The sequence below is a fragment of the Calliphora vicina genome, chromosome 1, assembly GCF_958450345.1.
Source record: "Calliphora vicina chromosome 1, idCalVici1.1, whole genome shotgun sequence".
Lineage (NCBI taxonomy): Eukaryota > Metazoa > Arthropoda > Insecta > Diptera > Calliphoridae > Calliphora > Calliphora vicina.
In genome coordinates, this window is record NC_088780.1 from 85,470,821 (window position 1) to 85,494,766 (window position 23,946).

The following is a 23,946-nucleotide window of genomic DNA, read 5'->3' on the forward strand; positions in this document are numbered from 1 at the left end:
AATACATCAAATATATTCACGAGATTTTTTTCCGAAATCCGCCGAAAACTATCTGAAGATAAAACACAAGACTTTTACACCCAAAATTATTACAAACAAATGCCGTTTGGAATATCTTAGATAGCGAACTTAGAACACTTAAATCCATCAGAAATACTATTTAGACTAATCTGATCAAGTCTAAAGTTGTATATGTAGTTGGGTACAAACAATAAATTGATAGCAAAACCTCCTTTAGAGTGGAAGTGACATTCAATTTTAAAATTGTTTGCCTACATACATACATATATCTCGGTTACGGTTACAGTAATTTGTAGCCAACATTAAATGAAGATAGTTTTCATATAACTGCAACTGGAAAACATTCCATTAGGATAAAGAATTACTTTTGTTTTAGTAATTCTAGTTCAAATTGTCTTTATTTAGTTGATTGCAAATAAAATGAATTTAAATGTATTTCTTTAAGATCTTTCTTAAAGTTTTATTGATTAAATTATAATTGTCATAGACAGATATGTTTAAATGTTTTTGTAAAGTTCAATGTTATAATTATATTTTGCATGTAGTTGCATTAAATTAGTAGTTTTGAAGATTTTAATTATTATATTTTTTAAAGTCAAAAATAGATTACAAAACAATTGAAAATTTATTACAAATTTATTTCCATTTTTATACAATATCTTAATTAAAAACACACTACTGAAATGTTGATACATTGTGTATAATTACATTATTTGTTATCTTTATGCGGGGAATATTGAATAAGTGTAAAAGCAGCGCTTAAAAACGCCAATATTGCACCATTTAAATGTCTGCCCACAGTGACAATTGAGATATTAAAATCCCCATATTTAAAATATTGAATTGTACAGACACAGCAGTACTACTTATTGGTAAATACATATGTTTGTATGTAGATACATATATTTTTAACTTGAGTACATTTTCTTGTACTAACTGAAAAATCGCTTGAAATATTTTATGTTACAAAATGTCATAGATCATTTTCACAACTTTTTTGAAGCACTTAAACAGCAAACAAACTATTTTTTAAAAACAAGGACTTGCAATATTTTTTTGGTTTTTCTAATAGAGCAAGCAGCTACAGTCGAAAATAAGATGTTATTTTTTTTTACTTAAAACATGTTTAACAAATTTATTAAAAATCCAAATATCGTTCCTTTTAACCAGAGAGTAAATTAATTTCGAAAATACGAACTAAAAAACATTTTCATTGAAAATAAGATCACACGAAAACACACAGACAGTGTACGTGTGACAATATTCGAAAATTCTGTATGAGAATTACTCTCTGCCTGCTGCTCTCTGGTTTTGTACGAGAGCATATGAAATTTCGAATATCACAAACAAGTTTTTCTCAATTAGAAAACAAACTCACATATACGCATCTACAAGGAAACGCACACACACACACACATCTTTTCCCATTGAAACGGGAAATAGCTCCCATATTCGAAATTCAAGAAACGGAAAAACAAAAGTAAACAAAATAAATGGCCACCCCTTTACATATTGGTAGAGAGAATGAGATGGCTATATTTAGTGAGCTCGTATTGGTCTATATCTCTCTGTCTTTGTTGGTTGCATGTACAATAGGTTGTTTTTTATTATTGTTGGCTAAAAAGAAGACTAATGTTTATTCGCTCTGGCATATCTAGAAGCCTGAGCAACAACAACAAGGGGAAATTTATAATAAAAAAAAGCTTAATGTATGTTTAATAGGGAGCTCTTTTTTTTGTTGCCATGAGAGTGTATGTGTTTTGTTGTTGTTGTTTGTTTAGTTTTTTATTATTGATGCTCTGATATTTTTGATTTGAATTATAACCGAGTAGTCAAAGTGAAACATTGGCGCTTTGAGCACGTATACGCGGGTAAAAAGTAAATTACAACAAAAAAACAAACAAATCTAAAGAAAATACATTAATTTAACAAAAACAATAATTTATTACATTTCACAAAAAAATAACAAATCCAATAACAACAAGTACAACAAACAAAAGTTATTAATTATTAAAGAAAAATTTTGATTTAAAGCAAAAGCTGTTTTATTTACGGCTTTATTTAAATTCAGTGCTGACAAACTATAAAAAATAATAAATAAATAAGATTTTCAAACAAACGGTGCAATATTTATTGTGAATGGATTTTGTGTTTGATTTCATTTTTGTGCCAGAGACAATTCGCCAGCCATTCAGTCAGTCGTTTTAAAATCATGTTGATATATGGTTAGCAAAGTGTTTTAGTGGTTTATTGATGGCGATCAAAATGAATTTTCTCGCTGATGAATGATCACAAATTTAGCATGAAATTTATGTCGATGATTTATTATTAAAAGCAAAATTAAAGAAAAAATTTAAAAGAAAATTAAAAATTTTCAAACAGCAACAACAATTGTAAAACAACTGAAAGTGTTAATAAATTGTATTTTGAATTAATTGTGAAACAAACAAAAAAAAAAGATTTTAAATAATTCTTACAACCAATTCAAAACAAGTGCAATATAAACGAAATTTTGGCAATTAACAGCATAATTTATCTCTAACAACAACAAACAGGTAAAACGGATTAAAATTGCAAAAGTACATGAACCGGAAGAACAATAAAAACCCATAAAAGTCAAGGATTATCACAACGAATCAAGTGCAAAATAAGCTAGCTGGGCTCATTTTGAAAAGGGATCATTTTTAAAAATCATCATTATCATTTTAAATTGTTATTAACAATAACACATGTTAGCAGATGAGTGTGTGTGTTTAAATCTCAGCAACAAACACCTTCACAGCCAACAGCAACTACAACAACAATAGTAATTACTATAACAAAAAGTGTAAAACTTGTCAACATTGTTATTATTTGACAAAATTTATGGCCTTTTTTGACTTTTTCGCAAGACAATACTTAAACATACACCACTCTCTCGTACAACAAGCAAACATTTGTTGTAAACACAAACGAGATCAACTAAACCTTTAACAGCAACAACTACAACAACAAGAACAAAAGTAGTAACACAAAAACACAACCAAATGATAAATTAAAAACTCTTTTTAACTCTATGAAACTCAATACAACAACAATAAAATCAAACAATTTCAAATACATGTGAATGTGTGTATGTATGTGACTTTGTATTAGTGTACAGCACTAGAACAAGATCTAGCAATAGAAATATAAACGAAAAAAAAAAGTAAAAACATCCTGCATGATCGAAGAAAAACATTGAATTGCAGCACAAACATCATCTGTTCTTGTTGGTGTCTGCATCATCAAGAAACATTCTTCTTTCTCACTCACATAACGACGGCAAAAATTTGTATCTACTAAAATTGATCACCGGTTTTTCCACACGAATTTGTTTCATCATTTCATTCGTACGTTTTCTGGCCACAACACCGGCTTCTAACTCATATTTATATTGTAGCAGTCGAACAAAAAAATAGAAAATTTTATATCAAAATGTTTATCGGGAAAATTACAACCTGCTGCCGTCGTTAAAATAATATGTTGCTTGCATTATTATGTTTCTCTTGTGGTATTTACACAATTTGATTTATGACTCTCAAACTTATCATTAAAAGAACTAGAAAATATTATTAAAACCTTAAAAGTGCGTTAATAATACAAAAAATAAAAATTATATATAATTTTTCTAAATACAGTGTTTAAAAGATAAAGTTTTTTTTTAGTAAAGAAAGTATTAAACAAAAAAAACGTGAAATAAAATTAATAAACATTCCTTTAAAAAAGAAGGTATTTGACTTTTGAAAAAAGTTTCCTTTGGATTATTATTTTAAACAACGGATTAATATATTTGGTAAGTTAAATATTTATATTACACTTAGTTTCAATTATTTAAATTTCTATTAAAGGGTTTGTTAAAGAGGCTTATAAAGTACATACTTATATAGTTAAAAATAGTAATAGTTATATGATTAAAATCGATTGATTTAAATGCTGTAATTTCGATAGATTTCAAGAATATTTTTTGAACCAATGGTTTATTATTTCGTATCAAAATTAAGAACACAAACATTTCTGGAAAGTTAATTGATCTAGAAGTTTAAAATAATAAGATTAGAATGTCAATTTGAATGTGGTTAAATACAACATGTTACCTTCAAAAATCAAAATATAATAAGAAGATTTTTTAAGTAAACGAAACACCCATTCGTGTGAAATATTAAAGCATTTAACTATTTTGAATTACTGTTTTCTTAAAATGCCTAAAAGTATGCTACTGTTTGTGCATATATTCCAGCATTGTTTAAAAATTTGCGGGAAACTACAAATCCCGAGAATATTCTCGAAAGTTCATAACTAAAAGTTTAAGATTTTGTATAAGTACAATAAAATATTAATATTTTAGACAGATTTTTATAAATTTGCAAAAGTTAAAGTAAAAAATAAAGTAGTTGATATTACAACATTGTAGGAATGAAATTTTTAAATAAGTAAAATTTAATTTTTAATTGCTACATCCTCATTATGATGTATGAATTTATTGCTATCAATCTTCAGGAAAAGAACTTGTGTTTTTAAATTTTGATATCAATTTTATTTAGATGTTCGTAAATTCAACGAAAAGGTTCATCATTCAGTCATTTACTGTTTATTTGAATGGTTGGGTAACATAGGTTGTTTTTTCTGAGTTTTTCAAATACAGAATGCTGTCAATGTTTGATTTTAATATTGATATGGTTTTATACATATGAGAGTTAAAAAATCATATTATTTATGAAAATTGGGGATACATTATTCATTATTGCAATAAAGTCCTTAATTATCTCATTTCTAATGAAAAGTAATGACTTAATTCATTTCTCTAACGAATGTTATTGTCTTAGCACATATTGATACTGGGTTTAAATATTACCAAAAATAATAACCAAATATGTGAGAAATGTAAAAAGAAAGTTGTCTAGTATCTTGGTTTATAATTTCTTCCTTACTTAACCAATTTTGTTCACATTCAATTCCACAATTTTAGGACAATTGCAAACATTCTTCCATATGAGAAATTGCTTTAAAACACTTGTTCAATCATGGCAAAAAGCTTACAATTTGTTGCTAAATCTTTTAAATTTGGTATTAAAGTACTAACGTTATATTACCTGAAATAGAACAATTTCATGTGAATTAGAGGACCGTAATAGAATAGTAGAAGATGTAAATTTACCCAGCATCTAGTTAAAGCAGGGCGGATCCAGAGAGAGTGAAATAGGAATTCTCCTCCCCAAAACCGAAAAGTTTTCATATAAAAAAAGAAAAGTGTATAACAAATTTTAATTCCACCCCTCCCCAAATGATTGACCTGGATCCGCGCATTAGTAAAAGTGACAGAGGATCCAATCATGGGACTAGTTAATTTCTTTTATGTTGCGTAAACATTATTTATTTCGTTTTCTTATTTTAGATAAATCGACTTATAATGAATATTTCTGTGAAACGCATTGAATCATAACTTATCAAGAGTTCTGGAGTGGAGTAGGTAAAATATCGGATCAAAATCATACTCATTAGTAATTTTTCTCTTATTTTTTCCTAGTTTTCCCATACTCTACTACATAAAGAATAAGTTCTTTGATAAACTAGAATAAGTAAAACTCATTAGAAATATTGGCTACTATAACTTCTGTAAAATTATGACCAACAAATACAAATTAAACATTAATTTCTAGCAGTCCGAATTTAACTTTATAATTAAACGGGCCGTATGATTATAGTGAAGTCAATGTCGTGGCGTTATCAGTAAATATAATAATAAAATGGACTAGTTTTACTACTCTTAATAGAAGTAATTTCTACTCTAAATGGATTACAATATAACCTCAATATATTTCGAAGTTTGACTAACTAGACTAACAAATGCCGGCGGACAGTCAAATTCAAAACTGTAGACTTTTCCTTACAAAATATTTTAAGGGAAATAATGTCATGAGCCTTAAAATACTTTATTTATTAAAGTACGATTTCAGATTTCACCGTCAGTCTACTTTTAAACCAAGAATAATATTTGCAAGGGAGAAAACTCTAAAGGTAGGGTCACACATGAAAAATATTTGACGAAATAGACATAACCACTAAATAAAATATATTTTAATTATTTTATTTATTGTCAAACACTCCTTATATTTAAGACAATTCAAAACAAATATTTAGTTTTATTTTATTTGATGCTGTTTGATCTTACAAAACACTTGTAAGAGTAAACACTTCAACCAAATTTGTGCAAAAAAAAGTGATTACGCTTTTTTGAGTAAATATTTGCCATGTGTAACCGACCTTAAGAAATCATTTTACGATGTGCTTTTGAATCGTGATTGATCGTATTGATTGAATTTCCTTTTCAAAATATTGATATCTTATCATTTGTGAAAATACAGTCTTAATCAATATTTCCTATTTTTGAACTGAGTACTACAAAACATTTCTCTGATTATATAATTTAATAATTTTATCAAAATTTAACATCAAACATAAAAACTTAAACGTTTAATTCTTTGGTAAAAATTAACTTCAAAATTAATTATAATACATCTAAATCTCTTTTACATTTATCAAACATTCGATTTAGATAAAAGTTATTCAAACAAAGAATAATGGAATGAATATCAAAGCCCTTTTACTCGAAACTATTTTTTTTTTTAATTTCTGACCCTTTTGTTGCAATCGCTTAAATATTTTAATAATTTTAAAACTTAAAACTGAATTTCAATGAATATGAAAAATCTTCAAATGTCTGAAATTAAAAATATTGAAATAAAAATGCAAAAATATGAACAATAATTTCTGTTCTTATTGTTTGAAAAGGAAACTTATGCATTTGGTACTAAAACTAATTTAACAAAATTTAACAAAAACATTAAAAATGAAATAGAAATAATGATGACATGTCTACAACAGCACAAATTTTGTTTCTTTTATACGTTTTGAGGGCTTTTTTTGTATATATTTTTTTTAGTTTTTTTTTTTTGTTATAAACAGACAAAATATATATTTTTGACAGTTAAAATAAATGTAGGCCGGCACTTATTGTACAACATGAATGAATGATTTTTTTCATTTTTTTTTTTTTGTATTTTCATGTCGTTAAGAAAACTGACTTTAAAGACACATTTCACACACACACACTCTCTCTCTAGTTACAAAATATGAAATATGAATGAATGAATAAATGAAATGAATGTATTAAAACGCCATCTTAAAGGCAGGAAAAAATGAGAATGAAAATAAAAACAAGGTTCAAAAAGCCAAAACGTTAGTAAATGAAATGTTTGCGTGTCATTTTTCCTTGATTTCGTTGTTCTACTTCAACAGCAAAAAAAAAACAAAATGTGAAAAACCGAAACCCTCTAGTAAACAGAAGGTATTTTTTTATGTGATTTATAAAGTTTTTGAAATCATGAAACCATTTTCATTCATTTCATTATGAATGTGAGTGTTTTTCATTTTTCTAACAAATATTAAAATTATGAATTTTAACAATTTAGTTGAAAGGTTGTACAAAAGACATGAAATGAAATATTTGTTGCTTAATGTGAAACAATAATATAAACAAAATGCAGTAATATGTTTGCAAAATGAGTACAAATCAGTTGTAAAGTATTTATAATATCCAGGTAATTGACAAAAATTGAGCTTACTTTACATAAAATATTTACAAGATTTTAAAGTGCTATATATAAATATGTACTTAATAATATTAATTTATTAATATCTAACTTATTTTTTTTCTTTTTATAAGTAAATTTAAAATTTTCGAGAATATTCCAAGAATTTGTTATTGTTTTTATTAGTGCAAAAATGATATGCCCAAATGTGGTGCATACTTTTAGGCATTTGTAAAAATGTGTAACAAATAATGTGTAATTTTTCTTAAAAAGTAATATAATGTACGAAATAAATGCTACAATTCCTTCTATTTATATTATTCAGTTTATTATTATTCTGGTGAAACAATGCTATACAAATATATAAAAAATTCTAGTAGAAAGTTCGTAAGGACATCGATGCCTTCACAGAAAATACTGAATCTATTTATTATAATGGGAAGACAAAATTTAATGTATAAACGAATATTTTCTTTATGTTTCAACATTGTTCAATGCCAAATTCCGATTTTTTCTAAAAAATCCCTTTAAATTAAGGGGTTTTGGATATTTTGCTAGCTTTCTGAAGCTACCTTAATATCAAATCAGTAGCCAGCCTTGCCCAAAACCATTGACAAGATCATGGAACATTTGGTTGACATGATGCAATTTTCTCGTAAATAATAATAATAATAACGTTTGTTTGTTTTTCTAATAAAGATTTGAGTTTCTTAAATTTATTTTGGAAAACCTTATATTTTCTAAAATTTAGAAAGTGCCAATGTCTATTCAATTAAGCCTTTTTTCTTAAATAACCATTAAACCTTTAATTACCTTGCAAACTATTTTTAATTTGAGGCATTTTATTTTAATTCCCTTCCCTAGCAGCAGTAGAACTATATAATTTCTCTTATATTTTTAAATATTCCTTAAAACTCTGCTTCCCTAACAATTGTGGGACAATTATCACCCCAGGAATTAAATTAAATAAAAAAAAATAATCAACCATATTGAGTTTTTTGAAAAGGATACCGCTTTCATGCAGACTTAGTTAGTTAAACATTTGTTGTACCTACATTATGCAATAGTTTTGACAGACACACACACACACCAACAGACATTTAGTCCTTCTTCCTTTGTTGTTATTTCTGTTGTATTTTTATAAAGAAAGTGAAAACAGACAAACTCCACTTACGATTCGCAGGCCTTTCAAACTCTAACTCAACCTTTATCAAGTGTTTTTTAATCCCTTTTTCTTGAACAGAAACTAACTAAAAAAAAAAAGCAGCAGCTACTAAAAACCCATTTTAAAATCCCTTAAAGGTCTTGACGTAATATGTACAAACTATTTACCCAAACATATACATCACAAAATAGTTTAAGCAACCATATTTAGTTAATTCTGTAGTGAGTTTGTTACTTAGTTTAGTACGTCCGTCAGTCTGTCTTTCGTTCAGTTAGTTATGCTCACACATGTGTTTAAGGAATTTTGTTGTTTTTATTTAAATTTCATTCAAATTTCCTTTATTGAACCCCCTTGAAAGTTTCCAACTGGTCGTCGGTTTCATCATATTGGCTACCTAAATATTTTGATAAACCAATTCTGTTTTTGGACTCTTGCAGAGTCGTAGTACTGTGCAGCTTAAAAATTGTTTTCTTTTTCATCATTTGAAATCTACATATTAAAAGAAAACCAGTAGATTGTTGTTATTGTTGTTTTATTGAAACCTAAATTACGTTTTTAATTCATTTCAAAAATAAATTTTGTATTAAGTTGAGTTTTTATGCACTGGAGGCTATAGAAACAGCATGAGTTCCTGCCAAGATACGAGAAAACAAATTTATATTCGTTTACAATGGCGTATGGATTGTTAGAATATGAAAACGAATAGAAATCGTCGTTGTTTTTTATTTATATTTCTGTTAAGCTTCAAATATTGTAATGTAAAGTGTTAAACACGCCAATAGCCACAATAGTTGCTTGGCCTTAGGACTAGTAATGTTTAGTTAGCGTTTAAGACAAACGATTTAGCGTTTTTTGTTCTCTCGTTTAATCAAATTGTTAAAATGTAAAATGAAAAATAGATTGATAAAGTTAATGCAGTTTGTGATTATGATCACAGACTTAAAATATTTTATTTTTGTCTTGATTGTTATAATATTTGAAATATGGATTTTTATACATATTTTGAATATATTTCTGATACTAAGTACTTTGTATAGACAAAATCTTTATCAAATCAAAATATATTTCAAAGACCAGCGACGCACAGTGGCGCCCGTAGAACAAGTGAGGTAGCAAAAATCAAAAATTTCATATGCCCCATAAAAAATATTGATTAAACCTATTTTACAGTAAATTGGCCAAATATGTTACTCTTATTACAATCAGATTTTTGGTTCAAAAGATAGAGCTCTTCAAAGTTGACTGATTTTCAGTTTAAAAAAAACAGACCATTTTTAGGTAATTTGGACCTCTTTCAGATACAATATATCGAAAACTATGTAATGGATCGTCATTATTATGGATTCTATTGATAGATATATATATTTATTAAGAAGAGAATAAATAAAACTTGTATGTTTGCTTGCACTAGTCCAGGTAAATCGATATTTACCAACTATCCATTTTTTGCTAGAGATAAAATTTTGAAAAAAGACATGGTTCCTAAAATGGTTTTATTTTTCTGGAATAATTTTAAAGCATAAAAGCCTTTAAAAAGAAACATAAAAAATCAAAAATTGTAAAAAATATTTTTTTTTTTTACTTCCCATAAAATTGATTTTTCCACAAATTTCAACTTTGCTAACCCATAAGTAGATACTTGAAAGGCCTAGAACCCTTTTCAAATACTCATTTCATAGACTGATTAATTATCTATCATTTTGATCAAAAGTTATGACTTTTGCAAAGAAAAAACTCAAATGGCACCACTGTGCGACGTCGACCACAAAAATTTAGATCGACAATGGCCAATTAAGGCAAAATAAATTTTTAATAAAATTTGTATAATTTTTTCCCGCTATTTGCAAGTTTTAAATCTAACACTTTTTCCATAATAACACTAAGTTAAACTAAAAATAAACTTGACAAATTACACAGTTTAGCTATAGACTTTTTATGTACAATTAGTTAGTTAGCGAGCTTAATTTATGCCGGTTATTGATTTTAAAAATAATGAGTTTTTCTTTATTAAATCCTAAATATCCGATAAATTTATTGATCATGTTTTTTCATAACACGATATTCAAAATGACGAGTTTTCATATTGTCCTTGAAATCACGTGTTTTGATAAAAATCTATTTAGTCACATTAGTTGTGATTTCTCATTTTTGGACACATTTTTTGACTGTTAATAAGTTACTAAATACCTAGTTGACATCACTGTTTTCTGAATTCTATTATTGTTGGTCAATTGTTACAACCATATTAAATAGAAAGAAACAAAAAACGTAAATGTCCAAAAACGAACAAACAAAAAAACTAAATAATAGTACGTCCCACTAGTTTTAGTCTGGCATACCAATACAAATCAACACCACTCCACGTTTGTGTTGAATTCTTTTTTTGTGCTGGTTTCTAAAGTCTAAGATTTTTGTATGATTTGGCTTTTTCTCTAAATTAAAATCAAGTTATTCTAGTTTTTGTCTTTTGTCTCTAATATTTTCATTCTTTCAATATTTTCTTTGTTTAATAACATATTCTTGTTTTTTCTGTCTGTCTGTCTCTTACCCGTTTTGTTCTTTATTATTAATTTTATTTGTGAGTATTTTTCTATGGATCTTTAATTATAAACAATGCAAAAGAATTAAAATAATGCCAACAAATGAAATAGCCCTTTTTCGAAATGAATTTAAATAAAAAAAAACTTGGTTGCATTCATTTTAATGAAGTGAAAATTCTTTCCATTTGATAAGAGACACGCAATTTTTTTTTTGGTATTTCTTGCTTTTATTTTGTTAGTTATTATTTTATTTCGATTGTTTTATTAAATTGGGAGGTGGTTTCTTTCATTTTACTAATTTATGTTTATTTAAATGGTTTTTTTTGCTGATTAAATTTTTGATAAAAAACTACGTGTTTAAATGTAAGTTTTAGCGTTTTTTCTTTTAGTAAACACTGACACGTTTTAGGTGAAACAAAAACTTAAGACTAAATGTAATATATCTTTAATGGAACGGAATAGCTGATCATTTTTATTGGGTGTAAAGTGGTTAGAACATTTATGACCCACTTTCTCAAGCTCTGGTTAGTTTTATACTGACAGTTCTCATTATTATACCTATTAAGTGGAAGTAGAATCGTTACGATCTGCTAATAATGTTGATTTTGAAAATCAATTTAATTGAAGAAAGCACCAAATTTTATTTTTATATTTGACATAAAAACAACATTCGACCGTTAAAAAACTATTTCTTTTGATTTTTATGTCAAATTCGTGTAACACATTTTTAATAAAGTTTTACGTTAAGTCGAAATTAGGGTTACTTTCCATTAATGTCTAAGTAGGCTACACCAGAGTCTTTAAGCTGAAATTTCTAAGGTAATAGATCGAATTAGTAGGAATTGCACAAACTGCAGATACACCCACAGTCTCGAACTCGAAACCCTTAGATTGATAGTCCAGCACACTATCGGGGTACCCAATTAAGTCGGCAATAATTTTGTTTGTTATATATATTTTATTCTTTTAATAGTAGACATTCGAATTAACTAAATATTTAAATTTAAAAAAATTAACTTTCTTTAATAAATACATATTGATATTTCTAATACTTTTTTCACTTTACCACTGTCATAAATCATTACTCGATACATCGGTAGCTCTTCCGAAAATCATCACAATTAACCAAATAATACACACTACATGACATACTTACACAACAACTAACACTTCCATCCATAATTGATATTTACAATAGTTTGTGGGTAAAAAAAGGAAAACAAATACAAAAATATTAAATGTCATAAATCATCAATATGAATGAGAAACTCTCCTAAAACAGCATGAGTGACCTCGTCTTCAAACAAACACAAAAAAATAAGAAGTTAAACCGCAAAACTACACAAGAAACTAAAGAAAACAAACAAACGAACAAAGGCACTACAACCAAAACTACAAAGCAACCAATAGTAATTAACATTTTCATAACTAATTATTACATAACAAGCCCACTTAGAAAAAAAAACTTCATACAAGATAATATTAACCACAACACAAAAACAAACAAATAAAATATGGAAAAAGGACAATACTACAACAACAAAAACATCATAAATGTCATACAAAAGAGAACAAAAAAATACTCTACAAATGGGCCAAAACAATGAAAACCAAATGACAACAACATTAAAGACGATAAGAAAAATAAATAAATAATAAAAATTATGAGAACCATTTCGTAAACAAAATTATGATGACATATAGAGAAGAATAGCAACAACAATTAAATGCAATATTTTTTGTTTTTTTTATTTATGACTATTTCTATGAGGTGCTTACAATAACAACAACAACAATCTTTTTTATGAGTTTTTAATGGGGTTTACAATTCACACACACGTTTACACTAAAACATGGCCTGGCCTGTAGTGAGAGGGAGAGAAACAAAACAAAACAGAGAAGTGATTTGTATGATTTTAGTTGATTGCAGTTGCGCGTGCGCAAATAACTTAAATGTGTTTTTTTGTTTGTTTTAAAAATTCATAATTTTGTGGTACATTTTTTTATATTATTTTCAAAATGAGTTTGTAATTTTTTTCCTTGGGTTTTCATAATTCGTTTTTGTTTGTAAACGCCCATGTTGACAATAAATATTGGAAAAATTTATGATTTATGTTGGTTTCAGATTTTGTTGTTTGAAAATTTTAAGGGTGGATTATGAGGTTATGACAGGCCTGAAATATGAAAAAAAAAATGTATGGCCGATATTTTCAAAATGAAGTGGTGAAGAAATTGTTAAACCTCTGTTTGGCCATTATTACAATATGTTTAAAACAATTTGAGGATGTTTAATAAAAATGTAAGAAAATTTTCAGCAGGACATTAACTAAGTGTACATATTTATTTGATACACTCTTCAAAAATGTAAATATAATTTTACCAATTGAATACATGACAAATTACACTGTGCAACATGAAGTTCAGCCATAATCATGCCATCAGTTGGTTAACTAAAATTGTGTCTGTAGGACAAATACTGTCTGATCAATTAATGAATACTTTTTGAAAAGTTTCCTTTAAAATGAAAAGGACTATAATCATAAATAGTGGGCGAATTATATGCAAATCCATGCTTCATCTCGAACGTCCGAATGCTATTAGGACTAATTATCTATCCGCATCACTAATTATGCTGTAAAATGACAACGATTTGTTACGCCATAATTTTGCATATATTATTTATAATGCTTATTTAGTTATATTTTGCATATGCATAAAATAAAAATATTATTTTATGTTGTTTATGGATGTATATACCAAGAATAAGCTTTTGCATTTAGCTTGTTTTTAGAAAAAAATAATTTTTGCTGAACCGTGCATAAAAGTAATTATTTCGCATGTCGACTATAATTTCTTTAAAGAAAATATAGCTTTTGTGTTTTTTAACCCACAGCCGGACATCGAATATTGATTGTATATTCCACCACATATATATTAAACACGATATATTTTTGTCCGTCAGTTTGTCTGTCTCAAATTTCGTTGTCAACATTTCAGACCACCAACAATTAAAGTTTCTTTGAAAATCTATAAATTATTTATTGTCAAATTACATATTTACCAAAAAAATCGAAATAATAATGATCTAAAGCTTTTTACAGTGTCATAAGCTATTGGTGGTGAACCGCACACAGAAAACAATGAGAATGACACAAACCAAAACCAAAAAAAAATTTCCCAAACATTTAAATTTTCTATAAATTGCCATAAATTATAAAAATATACAACAACAAAAGAAAACTTAACAATAAATTTCTAAATTGTTTGAAATACACAAAATTTTGTTTGTTACTCAACCAACAATAAAAAAAGAAGAAATATCAAAATGACATGCAGTTCAATTGGTGTTAATTAAATCCACAAAAATTTAAACAAACTGAAAAAAGAAACAATTTGAAACAAAGTAAATAAATAAAAGAAGCAAATGAGTATAAAATCATTGAAGCATTTCATTATTTGAGCAGCAGCAGCAGCAGTAACTAGAAGAAATTCTATGCTCGATTGCTTATATTTTTTAATTTTTTTTAGTTTTTAAAATTTGACTTCTTTGGCAGTTGTCTTGATCGTGTGTTAGAATGAACATTTTCAGTGTCTGGCGTTTAAATGCTGAACATGATGATGACGTTGCTGGTGATGATGTGGTGTCTTCTAAAGAAAGGCCATAAATTATAGACATTTTTCTGTGCTCGACAATATGACATTTAGGCACAACTAACGCGCCAAGTGTGTGTGAATGTGCCTGTGAAAAAGAGAGAGTTGGACGGACTGGCGCATTTGTTCGTTTGTTTATTTTTTAAAATGTTGCCAACAACAATAAAAACTAAAATTCAAACAATTTTGTTTCTATTAAATAAGAATTCTATTGTTGTTGTCATTTTATATAGTGTAGAGGGTTTATTTGTTATAATTTCAATTGTATTTAGATTTTTTTCTTCCAATTTTGACTTTGACTTTCCTGTTCCATCCGTTTATAATTAAACCGCAAAGCGAATTCTTATTTATCTCCCCTTTAGTCGTTTTTTTGTTAAATACTTAATGTGTTTAAGATCTAGTATTTTAATTGAATGTAAACTAAGGTCAGGTATATTTATTTGATCATTACCATTGTTTATTTAGAGTTTATGGGAATTTAATTGTTTTCAAATATTCAATACAATTGAGTTGTGTGTCTGTCATCTTAAAGATATAAATCACATAAAATCGACATTTGAAATGGGTTAAAAAATAGACGGTACAAAAAATTAGGATGTTAATGGGATAAATTAAAGGAATATTTAATATAAAGGATTTTCATATAAATACATTTTAAAGTGTTCAAAAAAATGTATTTAAATCTATTGAGTAGTAAACTAAAATAGAATTGAATTAAAAAAAAAAAATAGTTAAAGGGTTTCAAACAGGGAAAGCAGTTGCTGTTAAAATAAGGATTTTAATTAAGAATTCACTTTTTCATTTTAAAATAAACGTATTTTTTGAGATAGTTGTGAAATTTTTATTGGCTTGTTATGAAGACATGTTCCGATTAAGTATGGAATAAAATGTCCGTGAAATGGCTCCCATGGCTCTGGAGAAATTTTCCATTACTTTTTCACAGTGATGTGGCTGTATCTCAATGATGACACGTTGGATCTTGTATTTGAACACACGAATTGTTTCAGGTTTATTCGCATAAATCGGAGATTTCATAACATCAAAAGATCGCACGGCGTTAAATCGCATGATCTTGGTAGCCAGTAGACATCAGAATTTCATGAGATAATTTGTTCTGGAAATTGATGCTGCAATAAATCAATTGTTGAAACCACATGTCGTCCAAATGAGGTCACATAAACTCCGTTATCATGTTCCTGTAACGAATGCCATTCACGTCACCGCATTATCGGCCTCACTAAAATCCGCCGCTTGACTAAATTCCACTCCAGACAGTTGTGGGTGTATTTGTTTATCCTGGATTGCATGAGGATTTTCTAAGACCCAAATTCGACAATTCACGAAGCCGTTCAGATGGAAATGCGCTTCATCGCAGAAGATGACTTTTTACGAAAAATTTGCATTGACTTCACTTTGCTCCATTACCCATTGAACGAATTGCCTGCGTTTTCCATGGTCTGCTGGTTTGAGCTCCTGAGTAAGCTGAATTTTGCACGCATGAAAGTGGAGGTTTTTTGTCAAAATTCGCTGCGTAGTGCTTCGTGAAATTTGAAATTGTTGAGAACGATGCCGAATTGATGTTGTCGGGTTTTCGGCGTCACTCTCCTTTACAGCAGTAATGATTTCAAGAAACCGACCGGTACGTTGACGCAAAGGAGTCTTATTGTCCATAATTGACCCAGTTTCTTTAAATTTGTTTCGCGGGCATCCGAAATGTCCAATATTTAAGGCTCTGGTACATAAATCAATCTGGCATGACCGATGGCATGGGTTGCTTTGGTTTTGAGGGCCTCTGTAGTTCCTAAGACCTGCGACATAAGAAAAATCCTAACGACTTCAAATCACACTATCTCGGTGGCTAGTTCACATCACCTCAACCTAAGATGACCATGTCCTCAAATCGATCGTGTATAATGTCCAATGTGGCATGAGCTGTGTGGCACGAAGCGCCGTCCTGTTGAAAACACATGTGGTTGGTATCCATATAATGCAATTCAGGCCAACATAATATGGTAATCATCGATGTTGACAGTGATGGCCTGGTCAACGTCGTTCTCAAAGAAATATTGACCGATCTGTGCGAAAATAATGTCGTAAAATGGTTAAAATATTTATTCGCGTTTGAGTGTTTTTCAGAAGTTACCCTAAATGGGAGCTATGTCTCATTATTGACCGATCGTCATTATATTTGATACATTTAGATTAAATTTTATCTGGATACCATTTTATCTGGAAAGTGGGCCTTAAATGACAGCCAAGATTATGAGATTTATGAGTGTTTTCGAGTTTTGTGTAGATACCTATGTACTTGAGATATTTATGATCTATAAAGTCATATTTCTTAAGGGATTTTTTCGATAGAGTTCGTTCTTAGAACAAAAGAAGGTCTCATATCTTACATTGACGGGCATCGTTAAATCAACTCATATATGTAGTACATTCTGAGTTGATTGGTATTCTTAAACCTGAGCATTACTTTACAACACACAAATTCCGAACTTAATCTAGAGATTTAAATTTTCAGAGGCTAATTTATTTTTTGCTTCTTTGGATGTCCTGTTAGCTGCGATGTATCACTGTAATTAAATGTAAAATTTTCTTTAATAAAAAAAATGATAAATATAAGAAAATGTTTAATGTTCAATTCATCGCACAATGATCATTAATGGGTTAATGAAAAGATTTCAAAAATTAATAAACATCCAATTTTTTATTGTTAAAAAAAATTATCTAAAACTAAAAATTACTAACACGTGACTAAATAAAATTATACTGTTTTCATTTTAAATTAAAACCCTTTTGATTTTATTTAGAAAACATCAAGACTTTGCGTATAATTTAATTTAGAAACCAAAATCAAAGATCGTTTTTAACTTTCAAACAACCTTTAAATCGATGTATGTACCAACAAAATCAATTCCGGTGATTATGACCTTAAAACAATAAACTGAAAATAGCTGTGGCCAACTAAAAATTTAACAATGTTTTTAAATTTGCCCACATACATTCCCATACAAGTTACGTAATTGTAGTCTATAGTGTAAATATGGCCAGGTCAAAAACCTTTTCCATAGTGCAACAACAACCACAACTTTTGCACAACAAACTAACGTGGTCCTCTTCTTAAACGTTCTTCATAATACTTGGCCATTCGCAAAGAAAACGAGCGATAGTGGTATTTTCTTTGGCATGTTTTTTGTAGCGTGTTTATTATTGATTTTTTATAAGCCAATTTTTTTAATAACAAAAAAAATATAAAATAATAAAAAGAGTAACAACTCCTTTGTGCAAAACTACAAAAACATTTCAAGTGTAAGAGGGCTGTTTATTGGTTTTTATTAAGAGATTGCAGAAGATATTTAAGAAAAAGTTGAATCTTATAATACCGGATATTAAAGATTTTGTCAAAAAGTAGGCTTAAAAATATAAAGAAATTAAAACTTTCAAACATATTTAATTTGTTTTTTGTTATTATTTTCCCCAAAAAAATCTTTACAAATTTTAAGCAGCAAAAACAAAAACCATATTGCTTAAGGCTTAAATTGCCCATTGGTTCAAAATTATGGGTTTCACGTGCTGCATCTGAACGGCTAAAACTGCTGATATTGTATCCACAAAAAGCTTTATATTTAAAGCAGCCAACCAACAACCATCAGACTAATGTTCACAAAGGTTTGGCCACATTTGTACGTCAAGTAGTCTGTCTAAATGAACTTGAAGGCATTTTAGTTAAAGAAATAAAGAACAATCGTTTTTTTTTAATTTTTTTCTGTTACTGTTGTTTTCATTATTTACTCGTATTTTTTGTTACATATTTTTTTTCTTACGCTTTAGTTTAAACTCTTTACAATGTCGAACGTTTTTCTTTTTTCTTTTTTTTTTTGTTTGTTACATGCCTCAAACTTAATAAGTTTTCATGTTGTACTTGCGCTGCCTGTTTGGTATTTGTGGTTGGAGGCTTTAACACACGATACTACAAGGTTTCTTCGTAGATGGTCTAAATCGTCAGAGTTTGGTGTCTGTTGTTGGTAGCACGAGTTGGCCAAGAACACGTTGTACATACTTATTTACCCCGATACATACATATGTATTTATATACATAAATATATAAATAGACAGTATTGTATATATTTATTTAGTTTTTGTATAGGAAACCATAGATTTAAAACAATTTAACTTTAAGATTTATTATAACTGTTTAGATAATGTGTATTTTTATACTACAAATTTTCAATTTATAGAATATTTTATTCTTTAATTGTTACACATTTCTTTTTGAAGTGCAAATAAAGTTTTGATTTCATTCAGACTGCACAATTTCGTTAAAAATTTAGAGAACAAGTAAATCATAGAAATTTTAAAAATCTCCAAATATCAATAAAATCGATATTTCATATTGATAATGTTGAAATAATGTTCCGTTATTAGTATTTTATTGTTATTATCAATAATACAAACCACTTTATGCCAAATATTTTATAAAAAATCAATAAAATCAACCGTCTCTAAGCAAAACGATGTCACCATAAAACGTTTAAATGCCCTAATATTGGAACAAATTAGAAATGCTGATTTAACGTGCCATTACCAATATAAACTGAGTCTGTTATAGCATGATCTATAAGCATGTTCGTTCATATCGAGTTTGTATAAACAGTATTTTCTATACAAAATCGTATGTATAGCAGTTCTTTTTATAGAAATCTTTAAAATATGCGACTTAATTGGTCAATTCACAAGGTTTCTTATCAGTCATATTGTCATAATGTCCTAATATATCACGACTCGGCAGCTCGGCTTAACCGACTCTTAGGCGTTCGGCGCATTCTCTGCTAGTTAGTTACGATAACACAATAAACATCGCATACAGAGTGGTATTATTTTAGGACATATTTTGCTTGAAAAACAATAAAAAACATTGTGAAATATTAGGACATTAAGACATGAAGAAACCTTGTGAATTGACCAAATATGTTTATATCACAGAAAAATTTCATTATCCATCACTGATAAGCTGTTATATCATTCCAAAAATTACTTGTTGCTGAAGCTTTTTTATAGAAATAAATGTTGGATCAATGGAATGAGAAATGTCGATTTTTTAATGGTTAAGTTTTTTTTCGTCAAACATTTCAACAATGTGAACGTACCCTTAAAAACCCAGCAGTTCTAGGCGGCAGTCCCGAACTAGTGATTTCACCCATTGTTTAAGGTGGGAACTAGTTACTTCAATAGCTACATGACTAGTTATTTTAACATATGCATGTCAAAAACAGGGGGTCAATTGACCCCTTTTGATTACAATTCGACTAGCCGATAGCCAGTCCAAAGTAGTAAACGCATTGGATTCACATACTGGTTACATAGCGGCAGTTACCTAACTGGTTACTTGATCAGCTATATAACTAGTTATATTAATATGTACAATAATATATATCACAGACAGTCCAATAAACGATTGCTTGTAAACAAAACTTCCTCCGACAACTCTCCAATAGATGGCTTCTGGTGGACAAAATAACTACTCTCTAAAGTGCATTACAAAATAAACAATTAAAGTGGCTTCACTATAGGATACTAAGAGACACTAAAGTGACTATTGACTTCACGCTATGTTAAATAGTATATCAGTATACTTAAGCAAAAATAAAAATAATCTGTATGGGAATTGAATCAACACAATTTGCATAAAACCGTTTTGTACGAATTACTCACAAAACGTTTAAAATGACTACACTCTAGATTACTTGGAGGCATTTATGTGGCAATTGTCTTCACGCTAGATTACCTGGGATGTATAAAGTAAACAATTATCTTCTTTCTGCACTACAAAGAGTACATACGTGCCAAATTATCCAGAATATATAAATTGGAATCAGCCAAGTGATAGGACATTAGTGACAATTACTGTCTATAAGGGATACATTGACTACTTGCTTAACTGCTGGGGAGTTACATAAATATATTTACATGAATATGCACTATGTTTATATATTCATACATACATACATATATACCCATATACATATGTACGTAAGTAGATGTACATATGTATATATTGCAAGCATAAGCATGGTTGAGCATGCTCAACATGAAGCATTTTTCATATAATTTCAGTACGAGCACTACCCACTTTTCTATATTACATGCTAAACTTTTTCTGAAGACTAAATATAATTATGTCCTTTACCGGTTTTGCTTTTTGTTGTTTTTTTTGATTCGTTTAACTTATTTTCTTATAATTTCTGAACTACGACCAGTCGGATAAAACAGACAGCTAAAAGAAGCAAAACAACTAACTCCATTCAATATATGTAACGAAAATAATTTCCGGAGATGATAAAATATCCACTAGAAACCAAATTTAATACACTATCAGGAGATATGTAACACTGTACTTCATTCTAAAAAATTCTATCGAAACTTCTGTCTTCTAGAAAGCATACCTTTCATTGACTGCTTTTAGTAAAAGCATAAAATGCAAAAAAGGGAAGTTTGCAATTTACCCTGCTATTAACATAAAAATTATGTTTGACTTGTAGGTACTGCTTTTTGTCGACCATATTATCAGTTCAATTTAAAACACTTGAGGGCGCTTTGGAAGAGAAAAAACTCTGATTTCTTTTTCACGTTAAGTTTCATACAATTGACCATTGTTTTGTTACTACCAAGAGAATTTAATGGAATTTCCATATGATTTGATCAGAAACCCAGAAAAACCTAAAATAATTCGGTATGAAAATTATTGTGTAAACATGAACATTATTGAAATAACACCAATTTCACTCAAATAAAAAACCAGCACTTTATTTAAGTAATTTTTTTCAGTTTATCTGATGTTTTACTTATTTTTTTAACCTCAAGTAGTTTATAACAGTGTAACCACCATATTATAATAATTTTACCTTTTTTTTTCTTTATTTTAGATTTATAAAGGGCTGGTGTTCATAAAGTCCATATTCGTGTAGTAGAAACCTTGAGGCTAATCCTTTAGCCCAATTAAATATTATCAAAATACCGGCCATCATGGATCCAGATTGTTTCGCCATGTCCTCGTATCAATTTGTCAACTCTCTGGCATCATGCTATCCCCAACAAATGAATGCACAACAAAATCATCCGGGCAATCCCAGTGGCACCGCTAATACACCCAACAGTAATGGTGGACCGGGAGCGGGTAGTACGGGTAGTGCTAATTCAGGCGCTGCCACTCCCGGCAATGATTATTTTCCTGCTGCCGCTGCTTATGCACCCAATTTGTATCCAAACACACCTCAGGCTCATTATGCTAATCAGGCTGCTTACAGTTTAGGGGCAGGAGGCGGCGGTACAGCTGGCCAAACAAATCCACCCGAAATGGTGGACTATACTCAACTACAGCCACAACGTCTCCTCATGCAACAACAACAACAGCAGCAGCAACACAATGCTCATGCGTCAGCGGCGGCACAACATGCAGTTAGTCAACAGCAGCAGCAACAACAGCAGTTAGGACAACAACACCCGCAACAGCAACAATCAAATATCAATTGTAAATACGCCAATGATCCCTCAACACCTACCGGCAACAACAACACCACCAGCAATAACAACAACAACAATCAATCATTGGCCAGTCCCCAAGATCTATCCACCCGAGATATTTCCCCCAAACTATCGCCATCGTCGGTGGTGGAGAGTGTGGCCCGTTCACTGAACAAGGGCGTGTTGGGTGTGAATCTGAATAACAATCATGCGAATAGTGTGAATGTGCCGATGCACAGTCCCGGCGAGGGCGATTCCGATTCGGAGAGTGATAGTGGCAATGAGGCGGGCAGTAGTCAAAACAGTGGTGGCAAGAAAAATCCACCTCAGATATATCCCTGGATGAAGAGAGTACATCTTGGTCAAAGTAAGTAGAATAAAATAAATTATTTTTATTATGTTTTAGCTGAAGTACTAAACACTGCAGAATTAATAGATTTTTCTGACTTTTAAATACACTATTATCTAAAATAGGTTTGTTTAAAAGACTACAATTATGGAATATAGAAAATATTTAAATCAAGTTAAATGGGATAAATTGTACCAATACTATTTCAATATAACTATTTTAGGGTATATTAACTTGCCCTGCAAATCGTTTAATGAAATTTCGGTGTGGCCTTACAGAATTAACATATTTCTGATTTATCACTTAACAGTACTACGCAGTTTTTAAAAATCAAAATAAAATGGTCTCTAAATGAATTCTTAAATTATTTTCGAACTACTTATGCTAATTTTACAATGATTTCTCATCCGAGTTGTGCAACTGACACATGTTATTTCTAATACTCTCAGTTCCAAAGGGATGTATATATTGGAATTTATACATTCCATAATCCAGGGGATTATTGTGTAATTCGATTCGAAAAAAAAAAATCATTTTCGAAATTCAATATATAAAGCATAAAAATTCCAATGATTTTCTTTTCGAAACAAGTTACAAAATAAACCTCCTGGTTATCTTTAGATAAATCTGCGATCCTAAATCTGCGTAATCGAATATGATCGATGAATGGAGACTCAGATAGTCGGCACATAGTCGGTGGTTTACAAGTGCCATCTGCTCTGGTCCTCTTTAACATAGGAAAGAACCAAGACTCTTTTGGCTCTTGGTAGATCAGACTTTTTACGCACTTTATGATTATATGTGAGTCACTGATGGATATTATCAGATTCATCAGGAGTACCTGATGATACTCAAGAGGGTGGAAGGAATTACAGAATCGGTTCAATTAGGGAGAGATTTTGTTCCCAATGTTTAGTTTACATAATTATAAGGGTATCACAAAGTGTGCACGCTAACTGCGGGTGAATTAATTTACAATGTTAAGAGATATAAAATATAAGTACAGTTCACTCGCGACAATATGAACTAATTAAAACCAGGCCAGTTCACTTTTGCAAGATTGTTCATATTTGCGAATGCATTTAT

General features: G+C 29.2%; 1 protein-coding gene across 1 annotated transcript in view; it reads left to right on the top strand.

The window, feature by feature from the left end:
* The first annotated feature begins 21,959 nt into the window (after positions 1–21,959).
* Scr (Sex combs reduced) overlaps positions 21,960–23,946 on the top strand; it is a 52,476-nt gene continuing 50,489 nt past the window's right edge. Inside the window, exon 1 of the mRNA XM_065515057.1 lies at positions 21,960–22,878. Within this exon, the coding sequence (XP_065371129.1) occupies positions 22,014–22,878 (865 nt within the window). The 5' untranslated portion in view covers positions 21,960–22,013. The remainder of the gene's footprint in view (positions 22,879–23,946) is intronic.